General features: G+C 37.0%; 1 protein-coding gene across 4 annotated transcripts in view; it reads right to left on the minus strand.

Moving 5' to 3' along the window:
• The window catches only part of Slc4a4 (solute carrier family 4 member 4), a 434785-nt gene that overhangs the window by 127279 nt on the left and 288791 nt on the right, over positions 1-18715 (minus strand). For all 4 annotated transcript variants that reach the window (XM_090343454.1, XM_090343451.1, XM_090343452.1 and 1 more), the window contains one exon: positions 11409-11485. In XM_090343454.1, the coding sequence (XP_090199580.1) occupies positions 11409-11485 (77 nt within the window). The remainder of the gene's footprint in view (positions 1-11408; positions 11486-18715) is intronic.

Here is an 18715-nt window from a genome sequence, read left to right on the forward strand (position 1 = left end):
TATAACCTTCAGACACAGTATATTTTATTTTACATAAGAAAAAAATTGAGTGGTGTTTTCTTTAAACTATGCCAGCCAACCAATTAAATATATTCAGCCAGTTTTTATTATAAGGAAAATGAGTAAATTGATCTTAGCAAATGAAAAACAAACTGTATTTGAAATGTTAGTCTTTACATAAGTCAAAAAATTATAAATGTATGTTCTAGGCAAGAATGTACATTTCAAGGAACTAGTTTAACTTAATAGAACACACTGCCAATACACTCAGAAAATACAGACTTTTAAAGTTAATAAAATGCAATGCCAATGGATTCAGGAAATACAAACTTTTCAAGTTACCAAAATGAAAAGATAAAGAGAACTGTAGTATTTTGAGAAACCATTTTTCTCTGAGAAACTCTTATAGTTCTTTTCTTATTCTTTAAACAGTCCTTGTTCTTCCCTAACAGCCATCATAATCTTTACTGTAGAAACTAAGCCACAAGACCCCTGCTTCTCCACAGGAGGGAAAATGGGAATACAAAGAAGAATAAATTAATAATAAGCAACAAATTAGTGGAGCAAATCAGAAGTCTTGAAGTAAATAAAAAAGTAAAGATAGCTTTTGGTCTGACAGAAATGTTCAAGTAATCACAATATTCCAACACACTTCAGTATAATGAGGGTAGAGTGATGTAGGATAAAAGTTAAGAGTATGAAATCCGGTTTGATCTGCTTAAGATTCTCTTTCCATTCACAAAATCATCCAGAACACCCACCTTTTATGGGGAAGTCACCACCCTATTTACCTGAATCAGTGGAGATCAAGCCTGTCTGAACCACATACCTTATACTCTACAAATTACCTCATGAGTCTAGAATGTCATATGAGGGCAATTTTAATTCAAGATATTAAACACTCATACTGTCTCCCAATATAAATTCTGATATAGTTACATATATCTATATTACAAGTATGATATCTAAATTAAAGAATTTCAGTATAGTTGCTATGATCCTACAGAAAATACATTCTGGAATACAGTAAATTATATGTACAAAATTTTTTTAAAAGAGTATGAAATCCGAGGCAGGTAATGTGGCCTAATGGAAGAGTGCTTGCCTAGCATGCACAAAGCCCTGCATTTGGTTCTTCAGTTTCACATATACAGAAAAATCCAGAGTTGGTTCGGTGGCTCAAGTGGTATAGTGCTAGCCTTGAGAAAGCTCAAGGATAGTGCCCAGGTTCTGAGTTCAAGTTCTAGGACTGGCAAAGAAAATCTGAAAAAAGCCAAATTAGTGATGTAAAATTGAAAGGAAAGCAATGGTATCTTAAATGATCATGTTCATAAAGACTTAGAATAATATTTAAATTGCATCAAACACTTTCCTTATTGCCCAACAACCATGTGGAAAAAGCAGTTCTAAGTGGATTATAATACCTCTACTATGGATCAGAAAGGTCATAGGCTTGAAGTTCAGGGAATTTGGGGGGTAATATGCTTATTGAATTCTCAATGATATTCCTGTGATAGTTTCAACATCAATTGCTTTTCAACTTATGAAAAAAAGTTATATGTATCAATCAGATCAGAAAATCTAGATGACTTTATTTATGGTTAGGCTGAATATGGAATAATTTGAAAGTCAAAGAACCCTAGGGTTTCAGCATAGCATAAATCAAGATTAATGTTAATTTTACATGGGACTCTACAAATAGAATTAACATCAAAATATTGTAATTTCATCATATTTGGGGGATTTGAGGCTCTTCTTGCAAAGGATTTGAAAAGATATAACCTTTTCCATTACTGGGGACAAAGTCATTCACTTGAACTGTGAAAATACTGCAAACAGTTGAATTCTAGTTTATTTCTCTCACTTCTTAACTCCTTATGTAAAGAAAAGTGTTCTATTTGGCTAGCTCTTACATTATTTATGTTTTCTAAAATGGAAAGACACTTCCAAAGCCACTCATTTCTCATTGATTGATGGCTCTGGCCTACACAGTTATCTTTTCTTTCACTGAACTGCTGCTATACCACACTGGGTCCCACCCCAGCTAGATAAAGTCTGAAACCACATATCACACCCTCTTCTCACTGACCCAATTCTATCAGATATACAATAGGAGGTATTTTAATCAATATAGTCATCATAACACTTCTAAGGATTTCTTAAATTACTTTTTTTCTGGTTCTATTTTTTTTATTGTCGAAGTAATGTATAGAGGGGTTACAGTTACATTCACCAGGTAGTAGGTGCATTACTTCTCACACACTGATACCCCTTCTCAAGTTTTTGTCCCCACTTCCCTCCCCCCAGCCTCTCCCAATCACCTTTAGCTCAGCGATTCCTTAGATGAGGATTCTTAAATTATTTTATGACTAATTCTTGTAATTAAGCTATTCAATATGATGTGCAACTTGAAGGCAAAGACCAGAAACTATCACTAGAAATTATCTGTTGGATACCTGATTCACTGTAGTTTCAGACCTCGAAGACACTATAATCCTAATAGGCAGAATTCTTCATGTGCACAGTACAGAAATTTGAACTTAGAGCCTTGTGCTTCCTAGACACATACTCTACAACCTGAGCCCCCAGTCCTTTCTGCTCTTTTTCTTGTGTTATGGGTCTTGTGCTACGCCAAGGCTGACACGCCAATGTTCCTTCTATTTATGCTTCCTGCAGACATCCCTGCAGATACATGCCACTATGACAGAATTTTTGTTGTCTGAGATTAAAGCAAGTCTTGAAAAATTTTTGCCAGGATTGGTGTTAAACTCTGATTCTCCTAACCTCTACCTTCTGAGGCACTAGGGCTATAGGCCTGTGCCATCCTGGTTTAGGAAGAATTCTTTATACTGATGAAATGCACAGCTCTTCTGCCTTTTAACACTGGACAAATTCACCTCTATAAACATCAGATTCACCAATAAATGTAAAGTAAAATTCAGAGAACCAATTCCAAAATGAAGCATTAGTGTAAGTAGGTGCCTCATCTATGTTAGTTATTATTTTTTACATGGGATAGATGCAGGAAAGCCCTATCAATGAAATATTTGTAATAACAGCAGGTGAAGCCACTGCATGAACAACAGAGAGTCAATTTTGAAATGCAAAGCATATTATGCCTGCCTATCCATCAATCAGTTCCTTTCTACCCTCTCACTGTACATGAATAAAGCACTGAGTAGGGGAGGTATCTTCTGAACAGGATTGCCACTGGCTTTTGGATTACAGAAACATTTGACACTGCCCTTTTAAATTAGTGGCAAATGAAAAAAAGCATTGTTGTTTTCCTGTCAGTTCTGGAAAGTAAAAGCAGACTGACAGTAGCACATACTGAAATAAGGAGACTGTTGGGGATTAAGATTATGTGATTCTGCACATAAGCCAATTTACCTCTAGATCAACCAGACAAGTGAGCTGGAAACAGCAGGAAGTACTTTTCTTTGTGGATAGCAACAGCAGCTTTAGATATGGGTACCTCTTCGCAGAAAGATTCATTCTGCAGACTCAGTTTAGGGAGAAAGGGAAGGAGCAAAACCTGAAACTATGTCCCATCCTGTAAAGGACAGTCCACTGATCTATTAGCTCTCTATGATGATAGCACTCCTTAAAAAATTACAAAGCAAGCCCCAGATAACTAGCCAGAGTCTGGGCATCAATTCACTTAAAATTCTCTTGGGGAGAAGAGGCAGAAAAGGGAAAGGGAGTCAGAGCCAAGCTACAAGTGTGTTGAAGAATGCTTCAAAGAGCACACTTGGCCAAGTCATCTTGTAATTTTTCTTTTTGCTCCAAATACTGACCACCAGGAAAGGTTCATGAGAAGACACTGTTGGTTGCCAAGGGAATTCCCATAGAGCCTAAAAAGTTCTCACAGAGCTGGGAAAAGCAACACCTCCATTGGAAACAGTAACACACACAGAGGTGGCCAAGTGTTATGACCACTGAACTTTTCACCTCTCTACTCCAGGATATGGAACTCCAAGTAGACAAAGAAAACAAATGTAGGTTTAATCTCTGTATTTTAAACTGTTTTTAGACAGTCTCAAAGTTAGTTGTAAGGCAGACACTTGGTTCTTGAGATTTCTACTTCACCCGGGTCTGTAAGCTTTCAGTGGAGTGAATGATAAATAAGAACCTCAAATTTGACTGTTGAACAGTATCTTTAATGTGAAGAAGGTTTGTGAAGTGTTTAAGAGATACAGGACACAACTGGTGTATCTTTGGAAAAACTAATTGGATTTGAATGCCAGTAATAGCCAAGAAGGAACTGGCAGGATAGATGCAATCCCAGAAAAAAAAAAATCCTGCCACTCTCAATGTCCATTTCCAGTGCCTCAGAATATTTAAATACTTTAATTAACTGCAAATGTAATCAATAATACAAGGTAAGTTGTTAGGTCCATCTGGAAGAAATGACTTCTTCCCTTGGCTCTCTCTCCCCCTGCACCCTGGAAATCCCTGCCTCGCACCTATAATCCTGGCAACTGGCATGACTGGGGGCAGTGGGAGGGCCCCCAATTTGAGGCATTTCCCCATCCTCTGAGATCACATCCACTTCCCCTGTGACCTCACCCTTCCCCCTATATAATCTCTCTCTTGCTTGGCCAGACTCCATCTTGGGCGGCAGGAGGTCTGCTCTCTCCTTACACAATAAACCCTCTTCTCCTGAACTGCATGGAGTTTCCTTTCCGCAGACCTTACATAAGTATTTTAGCAACAAAATCCTTTTTTTCCCCTTTCTTACAATATTTGTGTGGCACTAAAGAATTTCCTTTGTTGACAGAATAATGTCTTCAAATCCACAGCTAATATGTTAAGAAATTGGCTCTGTTGGGTTATTGTGCTCTGAACTGAATACATTGAGGTGCTCATGCAACGCTTAAATAGAGGACCAGCATCAGGTGATCCAGAACACTGGCAAATTCTTTCAGCCTATTACTGTGCATCCCTGGTGATCTTTTTTAAAAATGTAAATCAGAACAGGCAAGTGTCCAGGTAAAAAGCTGAAAATAGTGTCTCACCGCACTTAGCATACAATAAATAGATACCCCTGACTGCTCCCCTGACCTCATTCACTCCCCCACACCAGCCACTGGGAGCTTCCTTTTTCTGGTTTTCTGTTTCTGAATGCATCACGCACCTTCTTGCCTAAAGGCCTCCTAGCTGCTTTTTTTTCCACCTGGAAAATTCTTCTCTCAATTCTCCGCCATGGCTAATCCCCTGTGTAGACCTGGTTTCTTGTACCCTTCGCAGTATCCTGCTTTCTCTTAAGGATAGCTCTTCTTGGAGTTATCTTATTTCTTTGTTTACATGAGTTAGTTCTAACTTGCCCAGAATATGGAAGTCCCATCACAATGTATGTGCTTCATTGATCCTTAAAACCTGCTACCAAAAATGCTTCTCTAGCATGGAATTCAGTTTTGGGATGAGTGAGTGCATTCCAGCATGGCAGTAAGCACTACGGGGTAATCTAGAAGTTCAAACATATGACAGTTTCCTAAGGACTTCAAATCATACTTCCAAATTTCCTAAAAGGCTCCTCTTTTCTAAAATCCCAAGAGAGAAGTTTCTTTATTTCACACAGGTTTCTCTGCTTGCTTTTAAAGCTGACAGAGGACCTGTTTACACACGAGCACTAGCTTTTTAGTGCGGAGACAAATGACTTGCAAGAAAGTATCTTACTTTGATTCTATGCTGCCATCAGAAAGAATGACACTACTCCATTCATAAGGAAATGGATAGACTTGGAAAAAATCATATTAAGTGAAGTAAGCCAGACCCAAAGAAACATGGGCTCCATAGATTTTCTCATTTGTAACAATTAGTATGCATCTAGGATTTTCCTAGGAGGGAATCACAATAGCTCAAAAGCTATGTGTTTTTGGCCATATAGGATGATGCTAAGCAAAATGAACTCTACAGGTTTATCTTTGTGGTTGTTGTCTTTAATGTATTCTGTGAAATTATTTCTTTACTCTGTTTTTTTTAATTCCCCTTATGGTTTATCCCTTGGTGTTGCTGTATCTGACATTGGTACCTGGTGTATTGTATATACATTTATTTGTTTCTTTGAATTAGGGAAGGGAAAGGGGAAAAAAGACAATAATACAAAGGACAAAGAGTGAACCAACATAACAGCAATATTCATACAACAATACGTTGGAAATGAACTCTACATCTTGGAAGGCGGTGGGGGTGAGAAAGTGAGAGAATAACATGGGAAAAGGTAACAATGTTCAAGAAGTAAAGAACTCCCTACTTTACAAATGTAACTGTAACCCCTCTATATATCACCATGATGATAAAATAAAATTTAAAGATAGAAGATAGTATCTCACTTTGTAGTGATGGAAGATTTTGAACTATACCAATTTTAAAACATACGTAATTCTTCAAATTGATATAAACGTCAGTTCTTCTCAAAGCAACCACCAATTATTAAAGTTTAAAGATTATGGGTCAGAGTGCAGGATGGGCAAAGGAACAATTATTAAGTCAAATTTCTACCAGAGGGGGAAAATAATGACTAAGATCAGTTTGTTCATTATCTAAGTGCAAGCTCCTCCTGAGTGAATTGGGCCTGAAGATGATTATTCCATGGCCATACAAGTTCTCAAACACACAGCTGAAAGAAAGCCATGTCACTGAGCCATGGAGAAGTTCAGAAAACATCAAAGACTGTTGTGTCTAATGATACCTAAGGACTCACACTTTATTCTCGGGTTTTCATAGCTGTGATGCCACTGGCGCACTCCTAGGCAATATACCTCATACTGAAGACAAGTACTGCAACTGTGGAAGCATGAACCTCAAACATTGGCATCAGCCACTGCCCCTCCCCTGATGACTGAAGTAACACCAGGTAGAGTCAGGTATAGTCAGGGGTTTCAGCGGAGTCCAAATAGTAGTACCTGCTTTGGCATTACTCCATCGCTGTGAATGTGAAATAGCTATCAATGCTAGCAAAGTTTGCACCTGAGCCCTAGAACTTCACAACCAACAAAAAGTCATCTCAGCTAAACCAGGGCTGATTTTCCCTTTTATCATGTCTGTTCAAAAGGAAAGGATCTCATGTCATTCAATCACAGAATCTGTCCTGTTACATTTTATTTTCCAATAATTATGGCTCAGAGATTGCAACTTTATACACAGTTCATGGATTTCATCCTCTTACTCTGACAACAACAATCACTTTGGGAGTTTGGGTCTATTTCCATATAAGACCAAGACTTCAGAAATAAAACTCAAGGCATCCAAGTGTAGTTAAGGATAATAGATAGTAGGTGGTGGTAAATATTACAGTACAGGTTACAAATTAATCATTAGCCAAAATCCACTGAGAAATACATGATATAAATCTCAAATGAGCCTGTTAAAACATGAGAACCCTAGAATTGACAGCTGACCAACAAAAGACTTGGGGATTTATATTACTATGTTTACTACTTCTTTTGCGGTACACATGCGGATACACGTCTAAAGTTGAATGCAGTTGTGAGATTTAACTACATTATTGATGAATCTGGAAAAAAGATGACCCCTTTGAAAGACATTGTACTGTTAACACTTCTGTAAGGGTTAAAGCTAAAAAGAACAATAATAAGAAAACCCTCCCTATTCTTTCATTGACCCTATACTCACAGAAGGAAAACTAGAAGTAAAAATATTTCATTTTAAAAACATTTTTATTGTATTGTCTGGATAATGTATAAAGGGGTTACAGTTACATTTATCAGGTAGTAGGTGTATTACTTCTCACACATTGATACCCCTTCTCATGTTTTTGTCCTCATTTCTTCCCCCCATCCCCTTCCAATCATCTTATTTCCCCCCCTGTCCTTTCCTACTTCAAATAAATAAATAAACATATATAAAATATACCAGGTAACAAAGTCAGATAGAGTAACAAAATGAGGGCAAAGAAGGAGAAGAGAAATAGCATAGTACATTAAGAACAACATTGCATTTGATGAGCATCTACTCCACATGAATGCACATTTTGCAAAGAACAGAAGAGGAATAAAAAGCAGGAAAGCAACTCAACCTAAGGTACATCGAGAAAATAAATGGATAATACACACACACACACACACACACACACACACACACACCTCCATGGCAACAAAATAAGAGATTATATACATAGATTTACACCAGATGAGCTCCAGATGTATTTTTTAATCTACTCTCCACAGGTGTTTTTCTGCTTAATAAATATGACATCCAAGTTGGAATATTGGTGGAATATTGAATCACCTAAATTTTGGCTACACTCTACTTCTGCTGTTAACTATTTTGAGCTATTTCCTAATCAGGCAGCAGCTACTGAAATCCTAAGTACACAGGGTTGGCGGAGCCAGAAAGAAAAAGTGCAGTCCACAGATTTGTTTCTTCTGTTTTCCTAAAACAGCATCTCATAAAAAAAATATGCCCTCAGATTTTGTCATTCTGTAGCTGTCAAAAAGAGCCATTCTGTTCCTCTTCATAACTCTGAATATTAAAGCCATCTCTTATGTTACTGGGAAGTGATCTAGCTCCAGGAAGTCAGGAGACACCATCACAACTGCTCAAATTGTATCCAGGCAGAATAATCAGTCAATCAGAGCCTTCTCTTGCGTTTGAGATGGAAGCTATTTGTGCCAACTTGGACAAGTATAGAGAATAAGCTTGACTTGACTGCCAAGCTCACTTCCAGGACACTGGCTAATTAATTACAAAAGTCTTTTTCAAAACAAATGCGAGCCTGGCAACCTTTTTTCTTTCTACTCAGACAGAGGAAAAACAGGTTAAAAAAAATCAAGCCTGGGCTTAAGCATCCTTCCACCATCTAATTTGCAAGTCTATTTTTTTCTTGCCCTCAAATGATCTGTGAGCTTTTGTATTCCCATCAACTAAAAGAATAGGTTATAAAAAGTAGACCCACTAGTCTAAACTGCCCCTCTACCTTTGCCTGGAAAAAAGATGCTGGATCAGTTACAAAGTTCTCCCAGCTCTTTGGCAGGATGCAAAATACCAGTTGCTTCCTCTTCTTGGGAGGAAAAATTCATTGGATTAGCTATGGCTACTGCAATGGTTACAATTGAAAAGTATAATTGCTCTTATAATGGTGTATTCATCAACTTCTCTTTGCTGGCCTTGAAAACAAGAAGAACAACACTAACTTGCATGGCGTCATGCTGACTAGAACCTTGGTAACTGAGATGCTAGTAAGAGGCAATGAGGAATCTCATCTGAAGGACCTCAAACATCCAGGTTCTATAGTAACGTCAACACTCCAAAATTATAATATTCCCACATTACTTCTTCCACTTCTAGAATCAAAGTCTTCTGTAATTTGAATGCCCAGATATGAAAAGACCTAAGAAAGTAAGGTGTTTTTCTCAGCTGTCTAGTACAGATTCCTGGCTATTCAACAGTCTGTCAATTCAACACTCTGATAACCAGCTTATCTTAATCCTAATCACTGTAGTGCCTTATTCAACTCAAAAATCCCTAGAAAACAACACAGATAATCAACATTGTCTGATAAATACCAAATGGCATTCTAGTGACCCAAGTCATCTGCCACAATATTTCAAAAGAAAGGTGAAGGAATACAATCAGTCCTGATTCAAACTGAGTCCTTTCTGGGAAACACAAATTTAAAAAAATGAAGCTAAGAAGAGTTAACAGCAGCACTCAGATGATCTTAGAATTCTTTTTTTTATTTTATTGTCAGAATAATGTATAGATAGATTAAAGTTATATTCATCAGGTAAGTAGGTATATTACTTCTCACACATTGATACCCATTCTCATGTTTAGGGTCTTAAAATTCTTACAAGAAGTTTTTAACTTAACTTGAAGGAAGCCATTATGAGTTTATAAACCAGTGTACAAAAATGAGGATAATAATGTGGAAAGTATACTAAATTGAGAAAGAATTGGAACAAGCGATTAGGTTCAAAGATTAATCTAACAATCCAGAGAATGAAAGCCCTATCAGATGATGTTAGTGAGAAGAAGGCAAAAAGGCTCCAAGAGGCATTTCACAACAAATAATACAATTTCACCTTTCCTATACTTTTTAAAATTTACCAAGCCCTGTAAGCCTGTGTCATTACTACAAGTGCTGCTGGTTAAAAAGGAACACTGTTATAAATATTGTCTTCTTAGAAGAAAAAAAGCCAAGTGTGAAAAGAATCTTCAAAGAAAGATTAAAAGAGAGAAAGCAAGAAGGAATAAGGTCACAGAAATGGTACAGAATTAGCATGTCAAGCATAAAGCCAACTAAAATAAGTTGTAAAAGAATCCAAATGCTTGAATTTTCAAAGTAAAATATTTCTGTGGTCCATCACACATCTAGCAAGTACCAAACCCATATCTTCTTGTTCCATGTTTCTTGCTACTTCCCCCTCCATCACCCGTGGAAACAAGCTGGGATTTCTATCACTTTTGAAACACATCCCTTGGATTTCTCTGACACTTTGAGATTGTTTTCTGTTTGGTACTGAGGTTTAAAGTTAGGGCCTTGTACTTACTAGGTAAGTACCCTGCCAGTTGGGCGAACTACAATCCTTTTACTTTAGATATTTTTCACATAGGATCCTTTGCTTTTGCCAAGGTCAGGCACAAACTACATTTCTTCTACATCTACCAATCACGTAGACAGGTATCTATCACCATGGCCTGTTTTGTTTTTGTTTTTGTTTTTTGAGACAGAATCTCACTAATGGTTCCCCAGCTGGCTTTGAACCACAGGCCTCCTGTCTTCAAGTAGCTAGCTGAATAGACATTCACCACAATGCTCAGCTGGGATTTTTATTTAAATAAGGAAGCATTCTTTCACGAATATCAATATGCTTCATTCTTGAAATGTAATTTTTCCACAGACACCTATCTAACTGGGGAAAATGTTTTTGACCTACTCTTTCCCAAAGAAACCAAATGAAGGTTCAACACTCTGTTGCTATTTGTTACAAATAGACAAACTATATGCCCTAATAGCAAATAAACAGCTAGTGAGACACCTGTCATTACCTTTGCCTAAGCATTCCTCCTCCCAAATTAACAATGGCCAGCATTTATTAACACTTGAGAATTTATCAAAAATGGCTTTGCATAAATATCTCATTTAATCACCACAATCAACCTAAGGTAGGTTTTAGTTCCTGAGCCAATTATATGTAGCTCCAAGGCAAAAGTTGCCCAAATTAATGAATCACAAAGGCCAGAATCAAGATTCACATTTTTCTCTTCAGATCCCAGATCCCAACACATCTTTCTAACCTTCCCTCAGAGAAAGTACAAGCCCCCTTTTACACATAACTGTCTTTTCAGTGGGAGGCAATGGTCATCTTTAATCATTTCTCAGTATTTATTAGATTCACATCCAGGTTGACATTTCAAACATACAAGGATGTTTTGCTTACCTGGTCTTTCTCTGGCTTGTCAGAAATGTCATTCAGACTGGAGGAGGTCAGATTCCTATGGGTCATAGCTGGGCTACCTGGAAAAACACAAGTGAACTCTAATTAGAGAGCTCTTTTCAAGAATATAGACTTTGACTTCATGTTTCATGAACACTAGTAGATGAGGATGGGAATGATGATGCTGCTGGGATTTTTAAACCACATTAGAATTCTCCTGAAAGTGTCCACAGCTCAGGTTGGATAGAAATATAGCTGTATGAAAAATATGGCTGTGTGAAAAGTATACTAAATCCCAAATATTTAAATCCCACTTCCTGGTTCTATATCAAAGTAAGTGGAAATTGGAAATTAGTTTATAAAACATAAGCATAAAAATACATTTCCCCTGGTTTGACTTTTCTTACTGCCATTTACATATATACTAATCTACTTGGCTACTTTTCCTTGTCTTATGGCATGCAGAAATCGCCTCCTTCCTCATCAGCCTTAGAGCTGGTCCCTACACAGGTTAGACCCTCCCTACACACACCTGTGCACTTTCCAGACATCTATTGTCCTTACCCGAATACCACTCAGGTAAAGCCACCAAAGCCACCTGCCAGATAAGCCACATTTTCTTGAAGACAAGTTGATCATAAATAATAATCTTAACTAGGTTTCTGATCCAGAATCCTCTTAAAGTCATGGTATTTAGGTTCCTTTACTTTTCTACATTTCCATTCGCTTGTCCTTCTCATGCCAAACCCCTCCTAGGATCAAGTTGAAGGACTGATTTCAATAGACATACTACATGGCAACTAATCACCCTGATGCTACAACACCTACAGGTGACATTTACTGGTGATCCACTCAGTTGTTTCAGATCCTGTCACGACACACATCGAGAAAAGAAACAGCTAGAAGAGCCACAGATCGCTTTCGAATGAGGGTCAGATTGATCAACAGAATACTGAACTTTCATTCTGCAGATGGACCTGAAATTTCTGGGCTTACTAAGCAAAAGAGTAACTTCTCCAAGCCAGGGTGTTTGACCCAACCCTTGCAGGTGCTGAGTAATGCATTCATTCTTAATCCTCAATGATCTGACTTGGCTAGTCTTCACAGTAAGAGGACAAGGGTTGGAAAGAAGCACTGAAGTTGAAATGCAGCTCCACACTGGCTTTCAAATCATTCTTTAGATTACAGGCTTTGACTTCTGCAGCTAGAAACTCCAACACATAATTTTACAAAAGACTAAAATCTACTCCTAATAAGTTAATGTCTATGTAACAGCAGCTCCTTAAATAACATAATCGCCTTTAACTACTAGATCAGAAAAATCATAGTTTTCTGAGCTGGCAAGACAGGATATTTTCCACTCTGCTGCTTTTCATTGAGTAAGCATGGCCTAGATTGCTGAAAATCCTTTACCTGGTAGGATGTTTTATTGTAGGAAAAACTGAGCACAAGGAATTATTGAAAGAAAAGTAATCTTTTTTTAAGGTGCTCTATCAGCAAAATTTAAAGAAAAACTTCAAAGGCCATACTTTATTCTTTGAACGGTACTCTAAATTTCTTCTGTCCATTCCACACAGAAGATGACATGTATGAACCTGAATGTTCCAAATAATGCTGAGGTAGAAACTAATAGAAAATTATGAATAGTTATAATTTTGTACTTCACATTTACCAAAAAAAATTTATTTGGACTTGCTGGATCAGAGTTTTTCTTGAATAAGGAGGAAAAATATCCCAAATTATATATTCCTGAAGCAAGGAAGTTTTGACAATTCTAGTCATACTTAAAGGTAAAGGAGCTTGTATACATAAATGTATCACATCTATTTCTAAATATCCCATAGACCGTATGCAATGAACAATACCTGAAACAATCTGAGTAGTTCTTTATGAGATAAATCAAATTTCTTGAGCAATAGCCTATGCTTTTGGAAGTATTTTGTAAATACTTGGAAAGGTATATTACAGTCCATATTGTCCTAATTGCTGTAAAACTGGATAGGTAAATGTCAAATAAATAAGGTCTTTATTATAAAAATAAACTTGATTGATGTGACAATCTTGCTAAGACATCTCAAATATTGTTTCATCATTTCTTTCTTTTCTGAAAGACAGCTATCATATGGACAGAAGAAGGAAGAGGTTGGAGGAAGATATGAAAACAAGATCAAAAAGACTCGTGTTAAAAAAATCAAATCCTAAACATCTGATTTTCAATAATAAAAGTAATTAATATTAACAGCCTCATTAGTCTCCAATTTTGCAATATACCCTACACTCTCAGGAGTCAATTCTAGATAACTAAGCAAGATGGTGGATTCTCCAATCTTTTCTCTCTCCTTCTCTATCAAACTGATCATCCCCACTCCCCAACACATTAAACCAGAGATACACAAAGACTCCCAAAACTCTAAACCAGTGTGTCACAAGGAGTGGAAAGTACTAATTGTCAGCATTCCATCACAGAGTATGTTTAGTAGAAATGAACATCTATTTTTTTCCTGTTTGTGCTGGGCTGGGGCTTGAAATCAGGGCTTAGTTTCCCTTAGCTTTTTTTGATCAAATCTCTAGCACTTGAGCCCCAGTCCCACTCTCAGCCTTTGGTTGTTAATTGGAAATTGGAATCCTAGTTTTCCTTCCCAAGCTGGCTTTGAACCACTATCCTCAGATCCCCGTGGCTCGCTAAAATTACATGTGAGCCACTGACATCAGGCTAAAGGCTCAAGAGGCTCACACCAGACAAATTCTGGATATAGGGTGCAGCAAACTAAGTGGTTTTGAAGTATGATAACAATAGAGAACTATTGCTCAAAATAAAAGTCACCTTAATAGGATGTGTCCCACTTGAAATCTGAGTTTTAATCAGCAAATATAGTTGTAGTAGTAAGAGGGTCAATTCCAATAACTTGTCCTCCACTAATCCACTACCCTAAACTCATTTGTCCTATATAAATCATTAAATGGTATCCTCACTCTATCTACACACACACACACACACACACACACTTACCATATCGATTTTGCCTCTGAAACCTCATCTAAAAAAACAAATAAATAGGTTCGTTTTAGAAACTCACTGAACAGCCTTTTCTTATCCAAATCAAAGAAGACAGGGCAAGAGCCAAAGTAGATTAAAATCCAGATTATATGTGAGATTTATAAATCTGTTTGTGGATTTTAACAAACCTAGGAAGCTGTTACACAAGAGGCCCTGAACAACATCCTATTGTGAACATTTGCAATGAACATTGTATTAGGATCATGTGAATTGAGGCATGGTATTAGAATAAAGCAGTGCTTTGCATTTAGTTTGGGCACATAATGTGGAACTATAATACAGTACTATTGAGTGAGTAGAAGGGCTAGAGAAAATGGTTACCTCATGTACCAGGCAGGTGAAGAATGAGGGTATCCTAAAATAAGCATATCATGCAACTTATGAAGTAGATGATGCTTCACACCAACCTACAATTACAAATGTCTCAGGATTGTTTTTGGGCCAAAGAAACTTTCTTTTATAAAGTCTGATTTTAGAAATGAGAAGCACCAATCTTGAATGCACAGTCATAATTAATTTTCATGTCACTGTTTTCAGGCCATCAGAAAAATAAAGCTTTGGAAAAAATCACATTTTCAAGCAGTTTCACACAATCAAAAATGATTTCATTTCCAGAGTACCCATTTGGCAGGTACATACTGTTTCTATAAAAATTAATTACATTCTGTACTGTTTGAAAAAAGTCACTTACTCTTTAGCATACATGTAGCAACTCACAAAATCCTTTGCAATTATATCTATTAGATGTAATAAAATAAGATGAAAAGGGTGAACAGCATTAAGAAAAATGATAAACATGCACGTAAAAATGAATATGTATGTAACACAATGACACGAACTTCCTGCCCCCATATACATTCCTCTTATCTCCATTATGAGCCAACAGAAGAAAATCAAAAGAAAACAAAACAAAAGCAAAAGCATCATGTTCTTGGGGCTAGGATGAAGACTAGGTTCTTCTTCTTTAGGATAACTGAAGGCCTGGAGGTGTTGCTCAGTGGCAGAGTGCTTGCCTCACAGGCACCAGATCCTAGGTTCAATTCCCAAACACAAATATGAAAGAAATCATCTAGAGATAATCACTGTTATTATGTCATGTACGGTAGCACATTATTAAAATCTCAGCAGGAAAATGGCAAAAACCCAACAGCATAGTACAATGCAGAAAATCTGGGGCACATGGAAAGACCCTGTCTTAAAATGAAACAAAACTAAGGAAACTTAGAGATAATGGACATGCAAGTAAATCTAGGTGTTCATGGAAGAAAATCCAGAGATATGTCTCACATATATTGCTTGGGAACACAAAACAAAGCATCTGTAGTTGCAGGAGACTGTGCATGCTATTATCTGGATCTGCAATTTCCCCCCACAGGCCCACGATCTGCAGTTTCCCCCCACAGGCCCACGTGCTAAATCAAAACTTGTTTGTTTTTGTTCTTGCTTTTGTGGTCTGAGGGTAGAACTTGAACTCAGTATCTGATACTTTCTGTCACAAATTAGCACTCTACCAACTGAGCCATCTCTCTAACCTCTAAATGAAAGCTCATTTCTAAACCTATGGTGCCACCAGAAGACAGCAGAAGCTATGAAGCTGGGTCTAGTAAGAGGAATCAAGTTATTGGGAACATGCCATAGAAGAAGATCCTGAAAAGGGAATTTTGGAGTAATTCCTGCCTCTGTCTCTCTCACTCTGCTTCCCTTCTGCCACAAGCTCCCATGATAATGTACTATGCAGTCACAGGCCAAGTGACCATGGACTGAATCTCTGAAGTAGAGAGCCTTTCCCGTTTGTCCTGTACCCCCACTGTATCCTCACCAACCCTTGATAGTTTCCTTGTCATACTTCTTGAGAACCTACACAAATATGCCCATATCCAAGATAAATAAACAAGTAGTCTATTTAAGTACTAAGTGCTTTAACCTATATGTCTTACTTACTCTTCCAATCACTTCCTATCAATCTGGAAGGTTAGTAAAAAGGGAATGTCAAGAAGATTAAGTTTATGGTGATATAAAGTAAATAATAGTTTAAACTTACATTTAAACTCCTCTGTAAAGAAAACAGGTGTCTCTGGCTTATTTCTAAAATAAAAAACCACACTATGTCTAATGAAGAGAAATATATACTATACAAACACAAAGAATATATTTTACTACCACACAAGTATTATGTGGAATAACATTAACTATGGGTGTTTATGACAGATATATACATGGTTTCCAACTCAACTGCTCACAGGGGTGGAGTTTATATTCTTTATTTTCATAAAGAAGGGGGAAAATGGTGAACTCAGCTGCTCACTGTGATTAAACACTGGCACCAAACCAAAACTATGTAAGAAAAGCAGGATATTAGTATCAATGGCAAATATAATTAAAAAGAAATAATCAGTGGCTTATGTCTGTAATCATAAGTCCTCAGGGATCTGACTATTATTACTGAGATCTGAGTCTAAGTAATTACTGAGATCTGGAGGTTTGCAATCCAAAGCCAGCCCAAGTTAAAGCAAATAAATAAATAGGTAAGTAAGTAAGTCTGTGATATTTTCCCCAAAATACCCAGCAAATATCATTCCAGAAACATAGCTCAAGTGGTAGAGCATCAACTGTGATCAGCAAACACAGTAAGAGCCCAAGGCCAAGCAAAATTTAAAAAACAAAAACAAAACAAAACAAAAAAAACAACAAAGAAGCCAGATGGTTCTGACTATCCTCATTCATAGTCACAGTCAAGTACATATAAAACGTTCTATTAAAAAAGTTCTATAATGTAGATATAAACTCTACATTATTTCCATATTTGTTTTCTACATGTAAGTTACTCCAGCTGTAATTTCTTTCCATTTCATCCAGTAAAAATGGGAATATAATAAGAAGAGGAGAATAACTCATTTATAATACTTACAATGAGTTCAAGCAAATCTAGAATGAATGACCTAGTTGTCCACAGTAAGTTTTCAAGAACCATCCTCACCAAAAATAAAACTATGTCTTTAAGACCTGTTACTCATTCCATTACCCACCTTTTAAATGAAATGCAGGAAGCATTTAAAGCAGGAATATGAGACAAGGAAAAAGTTTAAAACACATCAGTCATTAGGAATTACAAAGGAATTTTCTAACTTAAGTGGGAGAAAAACAATTAATGCACCATCTATCTGGCAAATATCATGTAACCCTTCTATTAATTACAATAATAAATATATTAAAAAACTAATGAATCCACTATCTGATGAATGTAACTTTAACTCCTCTGTAAATCACCCGAACAAAAAAATAAAACAGAAACACAGAGAAAAAAAATCAGTTAGACCATTTTTGCTTATTTCATTTTAATCGTTCTGCTTAGATTATTTTTATTATTTGTTGTTCAAGACTTCATATACCAACTTTCAAGAATCCAGAGACAAGACCTGCAGTATTGTCTTGTTCAAAGGTCTAGCTTCAGATCCAGCAAATAGTAGCACTTCATAAATACTTGTGAATGAACAATGTCAATGGGTATCACTTGACCCCCAACTGGAATAACCACTACACATACAGCTCTTTCCATTTCCGGGGTGGGGGCAGGGTGGGACCTACTGTGTGCACTTCCAAGAACCTTCAGACTTGGACAATCTGAGCATAAATCAGGAAGAAGCTTGTACCTGGCCCAGAACAGAACAGAACAAATGTAACAAGCTGCCTAAAAGTTTGTCAGCCGGCAGTGGGAGCAAAAATCAAAAGTGATACAAGGAGGAAGGCAGAAAGCAAGCACCTAGCAAGGAAGAAGCAGGAATTAGCATACAGAAAGAAGCAGGGATTAACATACAAAATATGACAGATGTCAGGACCTCAGCTAAGGGAAAGGAGAGCCTTGGGGCAGAGAAAGCAAGAGGGACTAAAGTTACTCACAGCACATGACTGACATAGAAAGTAGAAAGAAGACATCAAAAGACACAGATAACTATCAAAGTATGTGAGTGAAGTTTAGCCAAGAGCTGAAGTCATTCCTGATGTATGGAACAAAGATAATGAAGAAGACATCCATTATATGGATAGAGGTAGGGTCAGATCACAAGACAACCAATAACTACATCAACAAGGCTGCCCAAACATAGTTCTCTTCTTTTTAAAGCCATTCTCCGCTTTGAAATTTCTGCTAACTCCCTTCAGTATCTAGCTAACCTCAAATTAATTTTCTGTTCTCTCCTGTCTGGAAACTTTCTAACTTTTCTGAGCTTTTCCCAGAGATCCAATGGATGGTTCT

Source organism: Megascapheus bottae, chromosome 13 (genome assembly GCF_031878675.1).
Source record: "Megascapheus bottae isolate mThoBot1 chromosome 13, mThoBot2.hap1, whole genome shotgun sequence".
Lineage (NCBI taxonomy): Eukaryota > Metazoa > Chordata > Mammalia > Rodentia > Geomyidae > Megascapheus > Megascapheus bottae.